General features: G+C 65.7%; 2 protein-coding genes across 2 annotated transcripts; one reads left to right on the forward strand and one right to left on the reverse strand.

Annotated features, from left to right (window-relative positions):
• Positions 1 to 1,091: 1,091 nt before the first annotated feature.
• On the forward strand, positions 1,092 to 5,563 carry HRC (histidine rich calcium binding protein). Its single transcript, XM_062176500.1, has 6 exons — positions 1,092 to 3,908; positions 3,981 to 4,051; positions 4,468 to 4,536; positions 4,772 to 4,826; positions 5,134 to 5,170; positions 5,257 to 5,563. Exons 1-6 carry the CDS (start codon positions 1,256 to 1,258, stop codon positions 5,291 to 5,293), a joined length of 2,922 nt encoding a protein of 973 aa, XP_062032484.1. The 5' UTR covers positions 1,092 to 1,255; the 3' UTR covers positions 5,294 to 5,563.
• Positions 5,564 to 6,350: 787 nt separating this feature from the next.
• PPFIA3 (PTPRF interacting protein alpha 3) lies at positions 6,351 to 21,956 on the reverse strand. Its single transcript, XM_062176499.1, has 28 exons — positions 21,717 to 21,956; positions 21,060 to 21,161; positions 20,689 to 20,853; positions 20,373 to 20,447; positions 19,407 to 19,481; positions 18,602 to 18,823; positions 17,322 to 17,468; positions 17,094 to 17,228; positions 16,871 to 16,954; positions 16,325 to 16,456; positions 15,980 to 16,042; positions 15,787 to 15,866; positions 15,465 to 15,609; positions 14,818 to 15,005; positions 12,751 to 12,973; positions 12,338 to 12,501; positions 12,079 to 12,206; positions 10,898 to 10,991; positions 10,551 to 10,632; positions 9,923 to 10,123; positions 9,203 to 9,265; positions 9,012 to 9,038; positions 7,999 to 8,174; positions 7,642 to 7,739; positions 7,395 to 7,570; positions 7,233 to 7,301; positions 6,897 to 7,068; positions 6,351 to 6,409 (listed from the first exon to the last, which is right to left on the reverse strand). Exons 1-28 carry the CDS (start codon positions 21,954 to 21,956, stop codon positions 6,351 to 6,353), a joined length of 3,585 nt encoding a protein of 1,194 aa, XP_062032483.1.
• Positions 21,957 to 23,067: the final 1,111 nt, after the last annotated feature.

The following is a 23,067-nucleotide window of genomic DNA, read 5'->3' on the forward strand; positions in this document are numbered from 1 at the left end:
GATCCGCCACCTCCCGGCCCAGCCTGGGCGGGGCGGGCAGAGACGTCAGCGGGAGGCGGGGAGAGGGCGGCCCGAGGCCCGGCACCGGGAGACGCAGGGGGACCGCAGTGCGCGGGGCGCAGAGGCAGGGGCTGGGGGTGTGGGTGGCGGGACAACCAGCCAGAGTGACAAGATCACAGAGGAGGCGACAGGAGGCATCCCAGAGATGAGGGAGGGGCCGCTGACCCCAGTGACACAGGTGGGGGCCAGAGTCCGAAGGAGAGGGGTGCCCAGAGACTGGAGTCAGAGTTCAGAAAGGCAGAACCGAAATTTGGGGAGAGGTACATTGTGGGAGGGGGACACTCAGAGTGACAGGGTTCGGGACCCTGTGGTGGGGGGGCACAGAGACCAGGAGACAGAAACGAAGAAGGGGCGCCCATGCCGGTGCATGGAGCCCCAGTGGGCAAGGGCACTGGTGACAGGTGAGGGGGAGACGCCGGCTGACGGGGCCACCAGCCGTCCTCCAGCTCTGTCTGATGGGGACAGCTGGGGCCTCGGTAACCTGAGACCCCTCCCGCCCCTGGCTGTATTTATAGCCCTGGCCTCTGGGTCCCCTGCCCCCAGACCTGAAGTCCAGAGACAGGACATGCGTGTGTGTGTGTGTGTGTGTGTTGGGGCAGGTTCCTCTCATCCCGTCCCAGGATCCCAACGGACCCCATTCTGTCTGGAAACCCCACACTGTATCCCCCTAATCTTTCCATGGCTGGGGTTCCCCTCTGCTGTCTCTCCTGCCCCCCAAAGTTCTCCAGGCTCCCCCACCTTGACTTGGTGCTCATGCCAAACACCAGGCACTTGTCAGTCCAATGTCAAGTCCCTGTCCCCTCTCCTGACCAGGAAGAGACCCCTTCTCCCACCCCCTCCCCAGCTCGGAGGGGGAAGAGCAGCAGGGGAGGGGCAGGCGGGGGCTGACCAGGAATAACTCAGGGCCGAGAGTAAATTTAGCCGCAGAGAGGGGAGGAGAGAGACCCTATTGGCTGGGGAGTGGGGAGGGAGGGCCCGAGAGGGAGGTCAGGGGGCTCCCGAGCCAGCCTCAGAGGGGTGTCTGGGAGCCACAGAAGGCAGAAGGGCAGAAGCAGGGAGAGCCAGCGTGGGGGAGAGACGCAGAGGGGGAGCAAGAATCGGACCAGAAAGGGGACAAGGACCCCAGCATTCCTCTGCACAGCCGCCAGGTCGCCGGAGTCACCCCAGGGGGCCGCTGTGCCGTCTGTCTGTCCCCATGGGCCGCCGGGGACCGTGGCTGCACACTTGTCTCCTCTGGGCCGCTGTGGTCAGCCTGCTCCTCCCTCCTGCCGTCACCCAGCAGCTGAGAGGGGCCGGGCTGGGCCCCAGCACCTGGAACAACAATGCAGGCGTCCCAGGGCCCTCAGGGGAGGCGGCGGCGGCCGAGTTTGGCCACCAGGGCCACAGCCACCGAAGCCCTGGGGAGGAGAATGAGGACGTGTCCACGGAGAACGGACATCACTTCTGGAGCCACAGAGACCACGGAGAGGCGGACGACGAAGTCTCCAGGGAATACGGCCACCAACCCCAAGGCCACAGGTATCACAGCCCTGAGGCTGGAGACGACAGTGTCTCTGAGGAGGGGGTCCACAGGGAGCACGCTCGGCAGGCCCACGGGCATGGAGGCCACGGCAAGGAAGGCGTGGGAGGCCTAGCTGAGCATGGCAGCCACGGCCACGAGGACGAGGACGAGGACGAGGACGTCATCTCCAGCGAGCGTCCCCGCCACATCCTCAGGCGTGCACCCCGAGGCCACGGCGGGGAAGAGGATGAAGAAGAGGAGGAGGAGGAGGAGGTCTCCCTGGAGCACAGGCACCAGGCCCACAGGCACCATGGCCACGGAGAGGAAGAAGAGGATGACGAAGATGACGAAGGTGAGTCTACTGAGAGCGACCATCACCAGGCCCACAGGCACCGGGGCCACGGAGAAGAAGAAGAGGATGACGAAGATGACGAAGGTGAGTCTACTGAGAGCGACCATCACCAGGCCCACAGGCACCGGGGCCACAGAGAAGAAGAGGATGACGAAGATGACGAAGGTGATTCTACTGAGAGAGACCATCACCAGGCCCACAGGCACCGGGGCCACGGAGAGGAAGAAGAGGATGATGAAGATGACGAAGAGGATGACTCTACTGAGAGCGACCGCCACCAGGCCCACAGGCACCAGGGCCACGGAGAGGAAGAAGAGGATGACGAAGATGACGAAGAGGATGACTCTACTGAGAGAGACCGTCACCAGGCCCACAGGCACCACGGCCACGGAGAGGAAGAAGAGGATGACGAAGATGACGAAGGTGATTCTACTGAGAGAGACCGTCACCAGGCCCACAGGCACCACGGCCACGGAGAGGAAGAAGAGGATGATGATGACGAAGGTGATTCTACTGAGAGAGACCGTCACCAGGCCCACAGGCACCGGGGCCACGGAGAGGAAGAAGAGGATGATGAAGATGATGAAGGTGATTCTACTGAGAGAGACCGTCACCAGGCCCACAGGCACCACGGCCATGGAGAGGAAGAAGAGGATGACGAAGATGACGAAGGTGATTCTACTGAGAGAGACCGTCACCAGGCCCACAGGCACCGGGGCCACGGAGAAGAAGAAGAGGATGACGAAGATGATGAAGGTGATTCTACTGAGAGAGATCGTCACCAGGCTCACAGGCACCGGGGCCACGGAGAAGAAGAAGAGGATGACGAAGATGATGAAGGTGATTCTACTGAGAGCGACCGTCACCAGGCCCACAGGCACCGGGGCCACGGAGAAGAAGAAGAGGATGACCATGACAATGACGATGAAGATGACAACTCTACTCAGAATGGACACCAGGCTCACAGGCACCGAGGCCACGAAGAGGAAGAAGAGGAAGATGAGGATGGTGACTCTACTGGGAGTGACCATCACCAGGCCCACAGGCACTGGGGCCACGGAGAGGAAGAGGATGAGGAAGACGATGATGACGAAGATGAACACCATCATGTCCCTCACCGTGGGCACCGAGGCCATGAGGAAGATGACGATGATGGTGATGGTGATGACAGCACTGAGAACGGGCATCAGGTGCACAGGCACCGAGACCACAGGAAAGAAGAGGCTAAGGCTGAGGTGACCTCAGATGAGCACCATCATCACATCCCTGACCACAGGCACCAAGGCCACGGAGACAAGGAAGGTGAGGAAGAGGATGTGTCCACCGACCACTGGCACCAGGTTCCCAGACACGCCCACCACGGCCCTGGAGGGGAGAAGGAAGGTGGGGAGGAGGAGCTCACGGTCAAGGCTGGCCGCCACGTTGCAAGCCACCAACCCCCTGGCCACAGGAGCAGTGAGGAGGGCCACCCAGAGGAGCATCAGACGGAAGTCCCCGGCCACCACCAGCACAGGATGGAAGATACGGACACCTCTGCTGAGCGTGGCCATCCAGCCCCCAGCCACAGGCAGCAAGGCCACCCCCCGGAAGACACTGTGCATAGTCACAGAGGGTCTCTGAAAGAGGAGATTGGCCATGAGTCCCCGGGACCCACGGGGGTCAAGGACGGAAGCCGTGTGAAGAGGGGCGGCTCTGAGGAGGAGGAGGAGCAGGGCTCCCAGGAGGAGGAGGAAGGCACCCACCACCACAGCCTGGAAGATGAGGAAGACGAGGAGGAAGACCATGGCCGCAGCCTGAGCCAGGAAGACCAGGAGGAAGAGGAGAGGAGAGGAGAGAGCACTAAGGTTCAGGCCCCGCTAAGCCACCACAGGGAGGAGGAGGAGGAAGAGGAGGAGGAGGAGGAAGGCCGGCTCCCCTTCACCATCATCCCCAACCCACTGGCCGGGAGGGAGGCAGCTGGAGGGGCCTCCAGTGAGGAGAGTGCCGAGGACACAGGTAGGTGGCCGGCCCCGTGGGGCGGGCGGGAGCCAAGGCAGCTGGGTCACTGTGTCCCTCCTGTCCCCACAGGGCCACAGGACACCCAGGAGTACGGCAACTACCAGCAAGGGTCCCTGTGTGGCTACTGCACCTTCTGCAACGTGGGTCGCCAGCCCAGGGGCCCTGGGGTCCAGCAAGGGAGGGGCAGGGCAGCTTCGGGGTAGAAGGAAGATACTTGTGGGGCCACACTGGGGAGAGCGCAGGCCAGGAACCCGGGGAGGAGGCTGGGCAACGCCAGAAAGCTGGAGACCTGGGCCCTACCGAGGGGCGCGGGGGAGGGACCGGGTCCTGCAGGAGGGACAGTCTGAGGGCTGGCCAGCTGGGGGGGCACCGCAGTTCCAGCAACAGTGCCCAGGGGACCCGGTCACCCTGGGGTAGGTGACGGGGTGCAGGGGAGTGCTTTGAGGCAAAGACGCTGGGGTCAGTGCTGGAGGTTACAAGGGGGCAGGGTCTGGGGGACCCCTGCCTGCCAAGCGGGGCTGGGCCTTCCGTCTAACCAGGCTGCTCTGGTCCCCAGCGCTGCACTGAATGTGAACATTGTCGCTGTGATGAGGAGAACATGGGCGAGCACTGCGACCAGTGCCAGGTGAAAGCGCCAGGCTCCCCAGGCCTGACCCTGACCCTGGCCTGGTCCTGACCCTGACCCCTGATGACCCTGGCCCGGGCCATCTCAGCACCGCTCTCCCGCCCCCCAACCCTGGTCGCCAACCCCAAAGCCACGCCTCCACGCAGCCCTGACCCCACCCCTTCATCGTGACCTAGCCTCAGGCCCCGCCCCCGCCACGCCCTCCGGCTCACTCTCTCCTCGTCCCCGCCCCCAGCACTGTCAGTTCTGCTACCTCTGCCCGCTTGTCTGTGAAACTGTCTGCACGCCAGGTGAGCAAGGGCGGGGCCCCCGCAGTGAACCCCAGGGTGGGCAGGGTGGCGAGCCCTCGGGTGCGGCGCGCCGTGCACGGGAGGAATCCGGGAGCGGTTGCTGAAGCCAAGGGGAAAAAATACGCAGCGAAGCTTGCGGGGCGGGCCTATATCAGGGGGAGGGGCCACCAGAAAAGCGGAACGCCCCCAACCGGGGAAGGGCGGGGCTTCGAGGGGCTGGGAGGGGAGGGGCTCCGATTGAGCGACAGGGGCAGGGGCGGGGCCGGCCCTAACCCCGCGTCCCTGCGCGCTCTCTGCTGCCCCGCAGGAAGCTACGTCGACTACTTCTCCTCGTCCCTGTACAAGTAAGTGCGGGGAGCAGGGGGCGCCGAGCCCGGCCCGGGCCTCCCTCCCCGGCCTCTGAGTGGCCTGCGTCCTGCCTCCTCCGCAGGGCCCTGGCGGACATGCTGGAGACGCCGGAGCCGTGAGCTGGCCACGCCGCAGGGAGGCCTCCCGAGACGGCGAGCCGGATTTGTCCCCCTGAATAAACGCGCGCCCCGCAACCTCGCGGCTGGGTGCCGGCTCTGGATTCTCGGGGCCGCGAGCAACGGGGGTGGGGTCGCCGGGCTCCGGGGCCTGCGGGACTCGGGCCCTGAACCCCTGGGGCCCCGAGGCGGCGGCTTGGCTCGCTAGCTCGCTCGCTCACTCCCTGCCCCCAAATCAGTCAACACGCAAGCTTTTTGAAACGGTTCTCTTTACCCGTGAGCACTGAGTGGCCGCAGGGGCGCGAGCCGACCGAGGGTCGGGGGCGAGGGCTCCCCCAGCGGCCCGCGTCCCCCAGCGACATCGCGGGAAGAGGATTCTCCCATGCAAACCCCGGAGCCCCCCGCCCCCGGGGCACGGACACGGCCACAGCACGGGGGTCGGGGCGGCCCCGGGGACACGAGACACTGGGGGGGTGGGAGGGGAAGGAGACCCCGCCCGTAGAGGACCCTGGGGGCCGGCGGCCGGCCGTGGCGGGGCGGGGCTGAGTGGCACGGGGGGCGAGGCTTGTAGCAGCGAGTCCCCCTCCCCTCCTTTCGGACGAAGAAGGAAGACCTGGGCCCCGCGACCTGGGCAGGGAAGAGGGGAGGGGGCGGCCGCGCCCTGCATGCGGCCCGGGAGGGAAGCCCCGCCCCCCCTGCGCGAGAGGGCACCTGTCTCCCGTCGGAAACGGATCGATAAGTTACAAAGTAGACAAAAGGGCACGGAAGTCGGGCGGGAGCTCTTCCTGCCCTCTTCTCCCCCCCTCAGTCCGGCTCCCGTGGTTGGGTCCAGGCCCAGTCCATCTGCGAGGCGGGGACGCGCGGCCTCCCCCGGTCCGCGCAGATGGTCCCGCCCGCCGTCCCCGGCGAGCGCGCGCTGGAGGCCGGCGCGGGAGCGGCCTCTTCCATCCGGCTGCGGTCGCCTGCGTCGACGCCGGGCAGTGTGCAGAGCAGGGGGGCCCGCTGAGCCGCGCCCCGCGCCCCCAGACCGCCCGGAGCCGTCCTCACCTGCAGCCCCACACTAGCAGGAGTAGGTCCGCACCGAAACGCCGTCGGCCCGGGAGCTCCCGGAGGTCTGGCCTGGAGGGAGGGCGGCGGCGGCTCAGCCGGGAGCGCCCCCCCCCTGCCCAGCACCCCCCCAGGCCTCTGAGCGCCCCCCGCCCCAGCACCCTCCACAGCCTCTGAGCGTCCCCCGCCCAACCTCCATCCCCCGGGCCCCTGAGCGCCCCCCCCCCAGCCCCCCGGGCCTCTGAGCGCCCCCCGCCTCCTCCCCCCCCAGCTTGGCTCCCCCTCTGCGTATCAGAACTTCCACCTGAGCCCACCTCGTGCCCTGGCCTTCCCCGCGGCCCCTGGCTCCAGGGAGGAGCCGAGGGGACCGGGCCGGCTCATCTCGCACCCTGGAAGGGGGCGTGGGGGAGCTGGACTCGCACCCTGGAAGGGGGTGCCCCATAGTCCAGCCCACTTGCCAGGGGTGGCTCTTCCAGGGCCCGGGGTTAAATCAGTCCATCTCCCACCCTGGGGAAGGGGTGGGAGCAGAGGCTGCGGCCCTGGAGAGACCCCCCCCCACCTTCCGGCTGCAGCTTCCGGAGAGGGAGCCCCGGCGAGCCCAGGGCTCCAGCTGCAGCTGAACGAAAGTTGGGGGGCAGCATCTCCGCCGAGTCGGGGGTGACCCCTCGGAGGTCCTTCTCCCGGAACATCTTCCGCCAGGACGGTGAGCGGCTGAAAGACTTGGCGCTGTCCTAGGTAGAGGAGCCAGGCCCCGGGTGAGGCCTCGTCGGGCCGCCCCTCCTCTGGCCCCGCCCCTGGCGCCCACCTCGTCCAGCCGGCGCTGGCCCCGCCCCTCGGCGGGCCGCGCCTCCTCCGGCCCCGCCCCTGGCCTCGCGGCCCCGCCCCTGGCGCCCACCTCGTCCAGCCGTCTGTCTGTGCCTAAGGAGATGAGGTTGCTGAATTCCTTCTCCAGCAGCTGCCGGGCCTGCAGGGGTGCGGCAGGCGGGAGGAGGGTTGGCGGGGCGGCCAGCGAGCCGGGGACGCCCCCGGGCGTGCCGCGGGACCCAACGCCGCTCACCTGCGCGTTCTGCGTGGGGATCTGCAGCAGCAGGGCCAGGTCGGAGTAGTCGAAGGTCTCGTCCAGGGCGAGCAGCGCCCCATGCACCCCGCTCTCCGTGAGGTTCGTGGCGAACTCCTTCAGGCCCAGCCCGGACACCCAGCCCATGACTCGCTCGTTGGACCACACCATCACGTCTGGGGGGGCAGGAGGGGGCTCAGCCTCGGCCTCCCCCTCCCCCGCGGCCCGCAGCCCAGGCGGGACTCACCCCGGATCTGGGTCTGGCTCTCCTCCCTCCTCCGCTCCAGGTCCTTCCGGTCATAGTTGAGCCGTTTGAGACACAAGATCCCATAGTGCAGACTGACCCTGAGCAGCGGGAGAGTGGGGTCATGAGGCCGCTGGCAGCGCGACCACCGTGCTCTCCCCCATTGGCTGTGGGCTTCTGGGGGCGGCGGGGGGCTCACTGCTGGAACCTGCTGACTGCCACTTCCGGTCAGCCAACTCGGAATGAGGGTGGGGTTACCCAGCGGGCTGTGTCCAGGGCCACCCTGACCAGAGAGAATCCTAGGATTCCCCACACCGGCCAGGCCCCCCACGCATGAGCGTCCCCCTGGGCAGTGCCCACCTGTGGAAGCTGTCCACCATCTTCAGCTGGCCCCTGAGCTCCTTCTTGTTGAGGTGGTCCAACATCCGCGCGTCCACCAGCGACTCCATGAAGTAGCTGCGGTACTGGGGCAGCCCCAGGCTGGGCAGCCAGTCGTTGCCCACCCACTCGTGGTTCATGTCGCCGTAAGCCAGGATCTGGGGCCACAGGCAGGTGAGGGTCGGTCAGGCCTCTCGCACCGCCCAAGTGTGTATGAAAAGGTACAGTCCACCCCACCCCACCCCCAGTGCACGCTTACACTGCTCAGAACGATGGGCCAGTGCAAAGCTACCCCCAAGCCTTCCCTGACACGTGAGCCTTAGAGCACTGGGCTGGAGCACCTGCCGCTACAGAGTTGCAGACCCCGGCCCTCCTGGGGCAATGCCAGCAAATGCATTTTCTCAGCATCCCCCCCCCCAACATGCTGAGGAGCACTGGGCTAGCCGTCTTCCACAAGATTCTGGGTCAACCCAACAGAGGCCACCGTCACCTCCCCTAGCTGCGGAGGCCACAGCCCGACCTCGCAGTCCCACCCCCACCCCGGGCTGAGGTCGTACCTGTCCCCACCGGAAGAGGAAGCACAGCTCCGCCTCCCCAAACCCTCATTCAGTCTGGCCTGCCTGTCGCCACCACCTCCTCGTCCCCCTCTGGCCAGTGCGCTGCTGGCACAGTCCGACATAGCCGCCGGCCCCCAACCAACAGCCCACCAGGCTGCTCAGCGGCGCCCTCTAGTGTCCGCAGTGACACGGCTCCCCCAGGACCCCTGTACCCTCAACAGTGGCAGCCAGGCCCACCCGGCTGATGATGGAAGTCTGGGCTCGCACAGCCACCGCCCCCCACCCCAAGCCACAGAGAAATCCGCTAGGCAGAGCTGGGTCAGCGCCCCCCGTGGGGATGGTGGGACTTGGGGGGAGGGGCAAGGCTCGGTAGAGGAGGGGCGTCCATGCAGCGTGCACGGCCTGCTCATGCGCCCGCGCCCGCCCCGCGCCCCCTACCTGCTCCCAGCTGATCTCCTTGGTCTCCTGACCCGTTAGTGGGAAGAGGGGAGAGAAGGGGTGGGTTAAGGGGCAGGCAGAGGAGGGCAGAAGGGACGGGCGGACGGACAGCCAGCCGCAGACGCAGTGCCCGCCCCCGCCCCCAAGGAGGGTTAGTGCCACCCCCAAGGCCGCCGGCAGGGGGCACTCACAGGCTTGGTCGTGGCTGTGAGCGACTCCATCTCCTCGTGCGTCATCCACACGTTCCCTGTGGACTGAGGGGCGCGGGTGTCATGGGGGTGGGGGAAGCCCCCGGCCCACACAGGGTCCAGCCGCGACCGAGAAGAGCAATGACCCTCTATTGAACTCCCGCCAGGCGCCAGGCAACAGAGCACGGGACCAGGAGCCGGGCCTGTGGCCGCCAATGACGTCACGCGCGTGACCTCACACTGGCTGAGAAGGCGGCAACGTCAGCTGCTCCCAGCGACGCCCCCCGGGGGAGGCAGGACGCCCCCAGGCCCAGCGCCCGGTGCAGGGCAAGGAGCCCAACAGGGGCGGTCCCTGAGGTCGTGGGGGGCGGGGTGGGGGGCACAGCAGCGGATTTGAACACAGGCTGGTTTTCCCCATGTCGTACGGAAGAACCCGCTGAAGTAATTTTGGGGCTCGCCCGTTAGGATGTCCCCAAATTCAAGCACCCCAGGAAACATACACACTCACACACACACACTCACACACTCACACACACACACAGCAGGTGTGGCCGAGCGCTGGCCAGCACTGGACGTCGGCACGGTCGGTGCGCGCGATTTTCTCTACGTTGGAGTTCTCTTAATAAAAAGTTGGGACGAAAGGATGGGATGATGGGAAGGCGGTCAATGCTGCGGGGAAATTCGGGGGTGCGGCGCGGGAGGGGCTCCGCGGCAGGCGCTCACCGTGCGGGAGGAGGCGGGGGCCGACGGGGAGGTGAGCGACACCATCTCCTGGATGGCCAGGCGCAGCTTCAGGCGGTGCAGCGGGTTGCTGATGCCGATCTCCCGCTGGATCTCCGTGTCCGACAAGTTGGCCATGATGGCGCCACTTTTGACGTTGGCCCGGCAGGCGGCCACGTACCACGCGGGCATGCCCACCCACAGCTGGAGCAGAGAGGGGGAGAGGAGAGAGACAAGTGGGGGCGAAGCAGACGCGGGGAGTTTCGCCAGGAGAAAAACAGGGCGCCCAGGAATGAGGGGAGTCAGGTGGAGACGCGGCCCGGTGGGAGGGGAGAGAGAGGCCGAGGCAGGTGCAGAGACATGGGGCATGGGGAACACACAGCAATGGGGAGAAATGCAGAAAAACAGAGACAGAGAGAGGCATGGGGGAGACCCAGGGACCGGGACCCGGGTCGGGGTGGCCGGAGACGCGGGGTGGGAGGAGGAGAAAGAAGCTGTTTAAATGGACAGCAAGCCTGACCCCTCCCAGGTCCCCACACCCAGCCCACCGCACCCCCACTTCTGGGCTGGGGGACCCCCCACCATGAGGCTGCTGGGGGGGCTGGGGATCATCACTTCCGGGCCCCAGTACCTCCAGCCAGGAGACCACGGTGGGCCCGTCCCAGGCAGCGAACGGCAGGCCCTGGCGGCAGGCCTCCTCCAGCAGTTCATGCCTGCGGGGCGAGGGCAGAGCGGGGACCGTCAGGAGGGGGACCCCAGCTCTCAGCCACACGCATGCAGGAAAGCACTCGAAAACACGGCAGAAGGTCAAAAATTATGTGTGAGTCTCTGTGAGCCCCCCTCCCCCATCAGAAGAAAAAGTCTAGGACTCCCCAGGCAAGCAAGTTCAGGGCCATGGATGCTCCCCGCAGCATTTTCTTCTCAGGCGTGTCCACCATGACCACGCACGTGCACACACACACACTCACACACACTCACTTCCTCTTGTTCCTCCGGTCCTTGTCACCTGGGCCTGTCAGCTTGGCTAGCCCCAGAGGGTCCGTGGCCAGCGTCTCGTCAGAGGGTGTTCCAGCTGGAGGCGGGCAAGGGTCAGAAGTTGGAGCAGAATGTCTCCTGCCGGGGGTGGTGGGGAGGAAGCCAGGAAGGCAGAGGCCCTGAGGGAGCGGTGAGCGAGGCCACACCCGGGGGTGACAGAGCCAGGCAGGGAGCAGTGTCGCCCCCTGGGCAGTGAACAGGCCAGGCAAGGTGGCAGGGGTGTGAATACCCATCAGCCCCTGGGCGGGGAGATGGGAGTCTCTGGTTTGTATGATTTGCCGATTTCCATGGTATAGTAACCCCACCAAGGCCACGGCCAAGTGACCCACATTGTGTCAGGCAGTTCACTGAGCTCGTGAGACCACGGCTCGTACAGGCCAGTCCCAGCAGGCTGCCTTCGGGGTGCCCCACTCTTTCTCTACTTGAAAACAGGTAACTGTGGAGCCGACGCAGGAGCCGACGCAGTGGCGTGGAAGGTTAAGCCTCCGCCTGCAGTGCCTGCATCTCACAGGGGTGCCAGTGGGGAGTGAGCCAACGGATGGAAGACCTCTCTCTCTCTCTTTTTTTTTTTTTTTTTTTTATTTTTTGACAGGCAGAGTGGACAGAGAGAGAGACAGAGAGAAAGGTCTTCCTTTTTGCTGTTGGTTCACCCTCCAATGGCTGCTGCGGCCGGTGCACCGCGCTGATCCGATGGCAGGAGCCAGGTGCTTCTCCTGGTCTCCCATGCGGGTACAGGGCCCAAGCACTTGGGCCATCCTCCACTGCCTTCCCGGGCCACAGCAGAGAGCTGGACTGGAAGAGGGGCAACCGGGATAGAATCTGGCGCCCCAACCGGGACTAGAACCCGGTGTGCCGGCGCCACAAGGCGGAGGATTAGCCTGTTAAGCCACGGCGCCGGCCGGAAGACCTCTCTCTCTGCCTCTCCCTCTGTCTGTGACTCTACCTCTCAAACAAATAGGTAAATGAAATGGCAAATTCATTTACCTACCCAGCAACCCTGGAAGGCCCGAGGGCCCCTCTCTGCCCTTCCACACGCTACGTGAATTATCAAATGCATACAGAGGTAGGAGGAAGGGAGGCGGGAGGGAGGGGGGAAGGAGGGAGGTTGGAATGGGGTTCCCTACCCAGAGAAGAACTGTCCCGGCCTGGAGGCCCCATTCTCCCCTTCTCCTTCTTGCCAAAGAGTCGGCCTATGGACGACTTGATGCTTTTCTTCTTGGGGGCTTTGTGCAGGGAATCCGGGGTGCCTTCACTGGGTAAGCAAGAGAGTGAGGGCACGCCCCTTCCGGGATGGGGAGCCCCCGCCACCCCCCGAGCCGCCATGCTCTCCCATCATGTCCTCCCAAGCCACCCCCTTGGTCCCCAGCCCCCGTCCCTGCTGACCTTCCCCGGGGAGGCCCCCCATCTTCCAAGGACCCTGCCTGCAGTGCCAGGGCCTGAGTCATCCGCTCCAGACGGGCAGAGCGAGGGGTGGGTGGTGGCGTGTCTCCTGGGATGGCAGGCCCCTCCCCTCGGGGAACCCCGGCTTCCTCCTTGGGGACATGATTCTGGCGACAGGGAGACACAGAGGCTGGGTCTCATTAGGGGATCCGGGTTAACTGGGAACCCACTGGGGGTGTCCAGGATGGCCCTGCCCCGGGCACTCCGTGTGAAGGGGGCCTAGATAAAGCGGGGTGAGTCGCAGAAACAGAAGGGAACAGTGGAAGGTCCCCCAGAGCCTGAGAAGCCATTTCTCGGGGGGAACTCTCCGTAGGCCCTCTTCCCCCACCCACCCAGCAGGCTGGGGGAACACTCACAGTCTTGTCAGCACCCTCTCGGGCAGGGCTAGGGGGTGCCAGGCGGGGCGTTGAGTGGCCGGAGCTGGGCGGGGAGGGGCTGGCGAGGGTGGAGGTGGTGAGGGAGGGAGGCAGCGAGCAGCTGCTGCGGTAGCGACCCAGCGAGTCCAGGCCCGAGCTGGACACGCGGCTCTCCAGCTCCTCGGCCCGCTGTTCCGTCGTCTCCTTCTCCTCTTGGATGAGCCTGGGGGAGGAATCGGGGAGGCTGGGTGAGACGCCGGGGCAGACACTGGGAGAGGTGGGCTGGGGTCACGACGAGCCAGAAAGGCTCAGTGGAGGAAGGGGAATTCTAAGTCTGTGGCGGAGGCCGCTGCCTGCAACACCGGCGTCCCATACAGACACTGGTTCAAGTCCCGGCTGCTCCACTTCCAATCCAGCTCCCTGCTAATGCTCCTGGGAAAGCAGTGGAAAATGGCCCAAGTGCTTGGGCCCCTGCACCCACGTGGGAGACCCAGAAGAAGCTCCTGCCTTCGATCTAGCCCAGCTCTGGCCATTGCAGCCATTTGGGGAGTGAACCAGTGGGTGGAAGTGCACACGTGCTCGCTCACTCTCTCTCTGTAACTCTGCCTTTCAAATAAATGTAAGTCTTTTTAAAAAAAAAAGTCTGGTGGGCTCATCATAATCTCACGGGTTTAAGGGGAGACAAGAGGTCATGGGAGTCTCAGAAAGTCATGGAAGGTCTGGGGCTGTCAGGCCAACCAAGGTCCTCGTCACAGCAGCCCTGATGACAAACGGCAGTTCTAGAAAATCCTAGGGGTGAGCATGGTCAGAGGTGCTAAGGAGAACGGCAGAAACAAGGCCATGACAAGATCAGGCCTCTACGGGCCACCTAGGGTCTGGGAAGGTCACGGAATCCTTCACTACGTGCAGCCATGTGCCCATGGGAGACTGAATGGGAGGTGGTGATCCTGCCGGCATAATGCTGGGGGCCCATGGAGTGCTTCATGGGAGGCTTCCCTGGGGAGTCAGGACATACGTTCCGTTGGTGGGGGGTTTTTGTGCCGTTAGGTAGAAGTTCTTGGTGGGGCCAGCGCCGCGGCTCACTAGGCTAATCCTCCGCCTTGCAGCGCCAGCACATTGGGTTCTAGTCCCGGTCGGGGCACCGATCCTGTCCCGGTTGCCGCTCTTCCAGGCCAGCTCTCTGCTGTGGCCAGGGAGCACAGTGGAGGATGGCCCAAGTGCTTGGGCCCTGCACCCGCATGGGAGACCAGGAGAAGCACCTGGCTCCTGCCATCGGATCAGCGCGGTGCACCGGCCGCAGCGCGCCTACCGCGGCGGCCATTGGAGGGTGAACCAACGGCAAAAGGAAGACCTTTCTCTCTGTCTCTCTCTCACTGTCCACTCTGCCTGTCAAAAAAAAAAAAAAAAAAGAAGTTCTTGGTGGACAGAGCTGAGGTTGGGATGAATGTGTGGAGGTGAGACTCTTGGCGTTTGGGATTGGAGAGCTTGTTGTGCTGGGGTCCTAGGAGATGCTGGTCACTGGTCATGTGAAGTGACAAAATCCACGGTAAGGTTCTTGATGGACTGAGCTTAGAATTCTGGCATTTTCAGCTCTCTGCTGTGGCCAGGGAGTGCAGTGGAGGATGGCCCAAGTGCTTGGGTCCTGCACCCCATGGGAGACCAGGAGAAGCACCTGGCTCCTGCCTTCAGAACAGCGCGGTGCGCCGGCCGCAGTGGCCATTGGAGGGTGAACCAACGGCAAAGGAAGACCTTTCTCTCTGTCTCTCTCTCTCTCATTGTCCACTCTGCCTGTCAAAAAGTAAAAAAAAAAAAAAAAAAAAAAAAGAATTCTGGCATTTTGGGAGACGATCGCTGGGCTGTTGGGAATCGTGAATCCTAGGTGGGAGATACCTACATACAGAGTTTTCAGCGTTCCTAGGGACCCTAGACCCCAGGAAGTGTTGGGCTGGGAGCATCCTTGAGGGTAACTGGAGAGGAGGTGGGCTCAAGCCTTCAGATCAGCCTGGACAGCCAGAGGCACGGCGGGTCAGCTCGGGCAGGGCAGGGCAGGGGTGGGCTGGCGCTCACTTGATCTCCTTGTTGATGGCCTCCAGCTGCTCCTGCAGCATGATGGCCAGCGTCTGCACGTCGGCCTGCCCGCTGGGGGACAACAGCTCAGCCCCAAACATCCCCTCCGCCTCCTCCTCGTCCGAGCCGTCCAGCTCTCCCGGGAACGGGGGTGGCATGGACCCCGCAGGCGCAGACCGCTCCCAATCCTGGCTCTGGGTGGGAACAGAAGGATGCTGGGTCGGGGGGAGCCAAGGCTGGTGCTGTGTCTTGGCTCCCCGACCCTGATCTCGCCCCTAGGCTGGGACGCTTCTCTCAGCCCAGCTACACCCCGGAGAGGTCTCATTTCTCGACCCCCTCTCCAACCCTCCCCAAACCACACCCATATCCATGACTCCCCCTCTTCTCCCAGCCCCCTATCCCCTGACCCGAGCCTACTTCATTTCTCCAGCTGCCCCCTCCCACTCTGAAACCCCACAGCCCTCTCCCCATTACGCTCAGGCTCTCACCAGGGAACAGGAAAGATCCATGGGAGGAGACGCACAGGCCGGTGGGATGGCGGCAGGCGGGGGAGGAGAGAACGCAGTGAGCCAGGAGACCCTGCCTCTCAGCCCGGCCTCCTTCCCGGGGCCTCCCTGCCCGACCAGGCCCCAGAGGTCGGTGCTGACCTTGGAGGGCTCGTCTTTGACCCCAGACCAGCGGCCCCTCTTGCCTGCCCGGCCACTGCCGGCGCCATAGGGGTCCAGGTGGGCACCCGAAGGTAACGTGGGTGCCTGGGAGTAACGGAGCTCCAGGGCGCTGCCAGGGAGAGACCTGTGGGCGTGAGGAAGGCAGTCAGGGACCAAGGGGGCAGAAAAAGAGCATGTAGGTCAGGGGGCAGGGGGACAAGCCTGGGGTCAGGGGTCATGGCGGGATCAGTGGGAGTGAGGTCAGAAGACGTGGACCTGGGCGTGGGGGCTCCGGGGCAGAGGCAGGGTAAGGGGCTGTCACCTGGAGTAGGAGGAGGGCGGCCTGCCCCGCAGCTGGTCTATCTCCATCTGCATGCGCTCCATCTCCGCCAAGAGCTGCTCCTGGGCGTGCAGAGTCGGAGGTGTTGGCCCCGAGCGCCCCCCCCTCCGTGTAGGAACAGCCCCTCCCCCAGGACTTCGCCCCCCCCCCCCCCCGGTCCCGGAGGCCCCCCTGCCTTGTTGAGCAGCAGCTCATCCTGAAGCTTCTTCATGTTGGCGATCTCCTCGCTCAGCGAGTTCTGCGGGGACAGGGGCGAGGTGAGGGGCGCAGCGCGACCGGGGCAGGCCCAGAGACAGGCCTGAGGGCCGGAGCGACCAGGTGGGCACCAGTGATGAGGGCGGGGCCCCGGGATCCCCGGGAAGGGGCGTCTGTCCTGTGCAATGGCCAAGGATTCAGGCCAGGAGGGTGCCGGGGGCTGCGGGTTTTAGGCTATGGGTGCCCGGGTGTGGAAGGACTTCAGAGGGGATCTGGGGGCCCAGGATTCCAGGAGGGGGTGTGTAGCGGCCAGCGCGGGGCGCACCTTCTCCTCCAGCGCCCCCATGCGCTCCTTGAGGTGCAACTGTAGCCGCTCGTTGGACTCGCTCAGCAGCTTGTCCACGGTCTCGGACAGCCGCTTATTGTGGTCATCGTTCATCTTCTCCCGCTGCCGGGCCTGCGCAAACGAGAGGACAGGGGCGCTCTAGCCCGCCCCGACCCCCAGCCCCGGCCCCGACCCCCGACCCCGACCCTGACCCCCGATCCCTGGCTCCAGCCCCCGACCCTGGCCCTGACCCCCGGCCCCGACCTCGACTCCGGCCCCGACCCCCGGCCCCGACCTCGACTCCGGCCCCGACCCCGACCCTGACCCCCGACCCCCGGCCCTGACCCCCGACCCCCGGCTCTGGGCCCCAGCCCCGGCCCCGGCCCCGGCCCCGACCCCGACCCTGACCCCCGACCCCGGCCCCGACCCTGACCCCCGACCCCCGGCTCCGGCCCCAACCCGGACCCCCGGACCCGGCCCCCGACCCCGGCCCCGGCCCCGGCCCCCCACAAGCCGCGTCCTCTCGGCGGCCCGCCGCCTCCTCACCCGCTGCAGCTCCTGGTTCTTCTCCTCCAGCTGCGCCTCCAGCTGCCGGAGCCGCTCCTCAAAGTTCCCGTGACGCTCCTCAGCCTAGCGGACGGAACCCACCGTACGCGACCCTCTCAGCCGCGGCGCCCAGTCAGGCAGCAGGCCCCGCCCCCGCTCCGGGCCCCGCCCCCGGCTCCAGGCCCCGCCCCCGCTCCGGGCCCCGCCCCCGGCCGCCCCTCACCTTGTTCAGCGCCGCCACGCGCTGGGCCAGCTGCGCCTCTATCTCGGGCAGGGTCTCCGCCTTCTGCAGCGTCTGCTGCAGCTTCTGCTTGGCGTCGTCCAGCCACTCGGCCAGCTGCCGGCTCTTCTCCTCACTCTGCGGGAGAGCGCCGCCGCGGGAGGGGAGGGGCTAGGGCGCGCGCCACGGCCACGGCCCCGCCCCCAGGCCGTCCGCGGGCCGCGCCCCCACCTGCCGGTACAGCGACTCCTTGCTGGCCAGCTCGTTCTCCAGCTTGTCGTTGGCGTCGTGCAGAGACGTGGCCTCGCGCTGAGCGCTCAGGTAGCGCTTCTCCAGCGTCGTGATGCGCTCCTCCATGTCCTCCCGCTGCGCCAGCGCCTGCGGGGGCGGCCGAGGGGCACTTGGACTACATCTCCCAGAAGACCCCGGGGTAGCCTAGGCTTAGGGCCCCCTAATGAGACCCCCTCAAGGCATCCTGGGAAATGAAGTCCGCTGCCGCCTGAGGGGCGGGGTCATACCCGCCAGAGGGCTCTGAGGACTGGCCCACCTTGTCCCCTGCCTCCTGAAAATCAAAAATGGTGGCACTGCACCTCCCGTGAACGGCTAGGACAGTCCTGGCTTAGACCCTCCCGGTCTAAGGACCCTAAGGTCCATGAGCTGTGACGTCTCCACAGGAGCCACTGTCCTCAAAAATCCAGGCTGTAATTTTCTCGACAACTTCTGGTCCAGCGCAGGCTTGGAACCACAGCGCTAGTGCCCAGGGTCTCGCAGGGAAGAAAAGTTCTCTTCTTTCTGGAAGGCAGCGCCTCCCATGAGCCGTCAGGGCAGCAGAGCCTTGGAAGCCAAGGAGGAGCTCCAGGGGCTCATGGGAGATAAGCCCGGTCTGGAAATAAGTGCTTGCTCTTCTTTTTCATCCACTGCCCTCAAGAATCCAGACCAGATGGGCGCCAGTTCAAGTCCCGGCTGCTCCACTCCCAGTCCAGCTCCCTGCTAATGCACCTGGGAGAGCAGTGGAAGATGGCCCAAGTCCTTGGGCCCCTGCACCCACGTGGGAGACCCAGAAGAAGCTCCTGGAGCTGAATGAACCAGCGGATGGAAGATCTCCCTCCATTTCTCTCTCTCTCTCTCTCTCTCTCTCTCTGTAACTGTCTTTCAAAATAAAAAAATCTTTAAAGAAACAAAAAAGCATCCAGACCCCGCATTTCCCAGAAGCTTCCTGGGGCTTGGGAATTAGGATCAAGGGGCCGAAGGCAGGCAGGGGTGAGGTGTGGACAAAAGATTCAGAGACACAAGGACATGGCTCCGACGCCTTTGACCAGTTTCTGGGCACCTACTATGTGTCACATGCCAACACCCTGATCGGGGCCAGAAATCCCATTTTATACATGAGGACACGGATGCTCAGAATAAGAGCCCACACAGCTGTGGACCGAATCCAGCTTCCACCACCCATGAGCTCCGGGACTCTGGGCAAAGCGGCAGGCGAGGGCTACAGGGGGCTCTGGCCTCACCTCCTTGAGGTCCCGCTGCAGCTTGGAGTTTGCCTCCTCGGCTTTCCCCAGCTCGCGGTGAGCCGTGCCCAGTTCCTCCTCCAGCTGGCTCATCTGTCGGCACAGCACGGCCAGGCGCTCCCGCAGCTGGCACACCTCGGCACGCTGCCGCTCCAGGGCCTCCTCCAGCTCCACTGTGCGCCGGTTCGAGTCCCCGCCAGGACCCAGGCCATTGGCAAGGGTCTGAGAGAGGGAGGAAGGGGGCAGAAGTCAGAGCAGGGGGGGAGGGGCACAGAGACACAGACAGAAGGAAAGAGAAAAGTCTGGGGTGATGCAGATCAAAGATCAGGAAACGCTGCCGTCCACAGGGGCCTAGGGGACTGGTCCAGGGCCAGCCAGGGTCTCGGGCATTCAGATATCCTAGGAGGCAGTAATGATCGTACGAAACAGTAAAAGGACCTGCACGGGGTGAGTGGTGTAGCAGCCCAGACTCGTCCTGACACCCAAGCCCCTATCAGAGTGCCCGGGCTGCAGTCTGAGCTCTGCTCCGGACCCCAGCTCCTTGACAATGTGCATCCTGGGATGCAGCCCCGGTGCCTGGACCCCCGCCCCCCAAGGGAGGCCCTGGATGGCATTCCCAGCTCCTGGCTGTGGCCGGCTCAGCCCTGGCTGCTGTGGGCATTTGGGGGAGTGGGCCATTGCATAGGAGATTTTTTTTTGTCTGTCACCACCGACTGTCTCTACCCTTCAAATAAATGACATATTTTTTTAAAAGGACAAGCACACAGTTGAGTGGGGTCACGGAGAGGGGACCTCCACCCCTCACCTGGCTGTCGCCTTCCTTGCCCGGCTCCTCCAGCCCCGACCGCCGCCTTGACAGCTGCTCTCGGAGATTCAGAGTCTGGAAGGGTGGGGGGAGAATTGGAGCAATGGGGGCTCCTCGGCGCCCCAGCACGACTCCCCCACGGCACCGGCCCTCAGGGGGTACGGGTGCCCCAGCCCGAGGTGCCGCTGGTCCTGCTGGGGCCACCCGCACAGCGCCATCTACCCGCAGCTCCTGTGCCTCTCTATGTGTCTCCCATGCCGCCCACCGCGGAAGGGCTCTGCCCTTAGCCTCCAGGGGCTGCTGCAGTAGCACAGAGGGCCCCAGCGTCCCACATGGCGCCGGTTCGAGTCCCAGCTGCTCCACCTCCAGTCCAGCTCCCTGCTAATGGGCCTGGGAAGGCAGCAGAAGACGGCCCAGACTCTAGATGGAGTTTCAGGCTCCCAGCTTTGGCCTGGCCCAGCCCGGCCATCGTGGCCATTTGGGGGAGTGAACAAGTAGATGGAAGGCATCTCTCTCCCTCCCTCTCTCTATCCATAACTCTGTCTTTCAAATAAGTAAATCTCAAGAGAACAAGCAAATGTCTTTGGTTCCACCTTTCCCCATCCAACCATTTCCTCCTTGCTCCCAGTCTGAGTCCCAGTGCTGGGGTCTCCCCAGGTTTCGCTCTCACTAGGAGCTTCGCCCCTAGGCTCTGCCCAGGGGGAGGTCCCTTCTTAGGAACCCCATTGTTTTCCCCCCATAGGCCAACCCATTGGTTCTCTGCCCTCGTCCTGCACCAACTCAGTCTCAGACCCCCAATCAGTTTCCCCATTGGTGACCAAGGCCCTCCCCAGACACCACCCGCGCTCCGGGCCACGCCCCCACCAGCCAAGGCCCTCCCCAGACACCACCCGCGCTCCGGGCCACGCCCCCACCAGCCAAGGCCCTCCCCAGAGACACCACCCGCGCTCCGGGCCACGCCCCCACCTCCTGATTGCTCAGCTCCAGCTCCTCCTCCAGCACGGCCACGCGCTCCAGCGCCATCCGCAGCCGCTCCCGGACCTGATGCAGCAGAAGGCAGACGCTGGAGACCAGACCGAGCCCAGGAGGTGGGCCCTGACCGCTCTCCCAGGCCACCCTCAGCGCTCCCCTCTCCACGCACGCGCCAGGAAGCCTCTTCCGCTGTGAGCCCCCACCCTAGCTCGTGGGAATATTATCCCCGGGCAGGTCCCAGCAGAGCACGGCCCAGGGCAGCCAACCAGCCGCAGGTTCCCAGGCTCCATCCCGGCTCCCCTTCTCCTACCTTCTCGTCCAGGGCCTTGTGGTGCTCGAAGAGGGATTTTAGAGCCTTAAGCACCTCCACCTCCGAGGAGACCCCGCCCGGCGACTGGGCCTGGCGCTTCACCACAGTCATGCGCAGTGACCTCTCGTGCCTGGACACCAGGCACTCCAGATGTTCCAGGAGGAGCTGCAGGGACCGGAGGCCAGGGTCGAGGGAGGCGGCGACAGGTGGGGACATACAAGGACAGGGAGAGCCAGGTAAGGAAGAGAGAACGTGATGGAGATGCGGGCGGGGACACGCAGGAAGAAGAGGGACCACAGGACACCGGCCGGGACGTGGGAGCCAGGAGGAGGTCAGTCTGCCCCCAGCCCGCCCACCCCGCCTAGGCTCACCCGCGTGTTGTTCCGCTCCGCCTTCAGCTCTGCGATCTCCTCCTCCCTCTCCAGCAGCTGCTCGCGACATAAGTTCAGCTCCTTCGTCAAAGCTGCGAACTCCTGTCCAGGCGTAGGCAGGATCGGAACAGTCAGACAGCTCCACGCCGCAGCGCCCTCACGCCTCGGGGCGGAGAGTTCGCAGGCCACGCCCCCTGTTCACCAGGCCCCGCCCCCCGAGGCCGGCCCCGCCAAGCCCCACCCCCTGCTCGCTCACCGAGGCCTTCCCAGCCCCAGCCCCGCCTACCGAGGCCGGCCCCGCCAAGCCCCACCCCCTGTTCGCCCACGGAGGCCGGCCTCGCCACGCCCCGACCCCGCCTCTTCAGGACCTGCCCACGGAGGCCTTCCCCGCCCAGCCCTGCCCTCCGATGCCAGCCCCTCCCCCACGCCACGCCACGCCCCCGCGCGCCCCAGCCCCGCCCACCGATGCTGGCCCCGCCCACCGAGGCCTTCCCCGCCACGCCCTCCCCCGCGCGCGCCACAGCCCCGCCCACCGAGGCCTTCCCGCCACGCCCTCCCCGCCCAGGCCCCGCCCACTGAGGCCTCTCCGCCACGCCCTCCCCCGCGCGTCCCGCCCAGGCCCCGCACCAGCCCCGCCCCGCCAGGCCCCGCCCGGACCTGGGGCAGCGCGATGCTGAGCTGGCGCTGCAGCGAGTCCTTCTCGTGGCCCAGCTCGCGCAGCCGCAGCTGCGCCGTGGCCAGCCCGTCCTGCGCCTCGCGCAGCGTCTCCAGCAGGCGCTCGCGCTCCGTGAGCATCGTGACCATGAGGCGCTCCAGCTCGCCGCCCGCCTCGTCCGGGCCCAGCGCCGAGCCCCGCCGGCCATCCTCGCTGATGGTGGGCATCACCTCGCACATCATGGCGGCGGTGCCAGCCTGTGGGGGGCGGGAAGCGGACGGGGAGCGGAGACCCGCCTCGTCAGGGCCCAGGCAGGGAAACTGAGGCACGGCCGGGGGCGGCGCGGAGGGCGAAGCCGGGCGCTCTGCTGATGACGGGGTGCGGGGCGCTGCTCCGGGAGAACCGGTTTGGCCGCCAGGTGCAGCCCGGGGAGACTGAGGCTTGCCCTGTGTCGTCACAACTGGAACTCATTGCTTTCAGGAAAACGGCCCTGGCTCCCCGGGCGAGGCCCTCCGGGGAAGCTGCGGGACCCAGGGCCGTTCCTGCCCCGCTCTGCGGAGCGCCCCCCTCACCCACGGCGTGGGTCGGGAAACAGGCCCAGGCCGGCCACGCGGAAGGCGATCGCTGGGACACAGCTCCTGTGCGAGGCCCGAGGCGCGGCTCTCAGCTACATCCCCGCCCAGCCCTGGCACCTAAAGAACCCACAGACCCACTGCACTTGGGGGCGGGGGCTGAACAACACCTAGAGGCACCTCGCTCCCTCTTCACACCCCAAACCCTCCCCCGCTCCTCTGGCCACAGGAATCCAGGCTTCTAGCCACTCCCTTGCCCCAGAACCAGGGGTCCGAGCCTCCAGCCCCCTCCTCCTCCAAATCCCAGGAGTCAGGGACTCCCGCCTGCCCTCCTCCCAGGAGGCCGTCTCCCCTGGACCAGCCTTTAGCTCCCTCCTCCTCCAGGGTGCAGGGGTTCTGAGAAGGGGCGGGGCTTGGGTCGCTGGAGCCAGGGGCGGGGCTGAGATGGCCCCGCCCCGAGCCCCTCCCACCACGCACTTCAGGTCCGACGGGCCCTGCTCGCCCACCCGGTCGAAAGCAGGAGGAACTTTCACTCCAGTTCTTGCTTTGCAGCACAACCGGTTCTGAGAGTGGCTGGTTCCCAGCCCCGCCCAGTATGTGGACGGTGTCCCAAGCCTGGGAATGGGGCCCTGGACTCCCGCGAGGGGGAGGAGAGGGGGCAGAGGGCACTGGCGCCTGGGACAGGAGCACCCTCGGGTCTTCAAAGTGCTGCATCTGGGAACCCGGACTGGGAGTGCCAGCACTCGGAGGCCTGATTCAGGAAAACGCTGGCGAGCAGTCA

This window comes from Lepus europaeus, chromosome 19 (genome assembly GCF_033115175.1).
Source record: "Lepus europaeus isolate LE1 chromosome 19, mLepTim1.pri, whole genome shotgun sequence".
NCBI classification, from domain to species: Eukaryota; Metazoa; Chordata; class Mammalia; order Lagomorpha; family Leporidae; genus Lepus; species Lepus europaeus.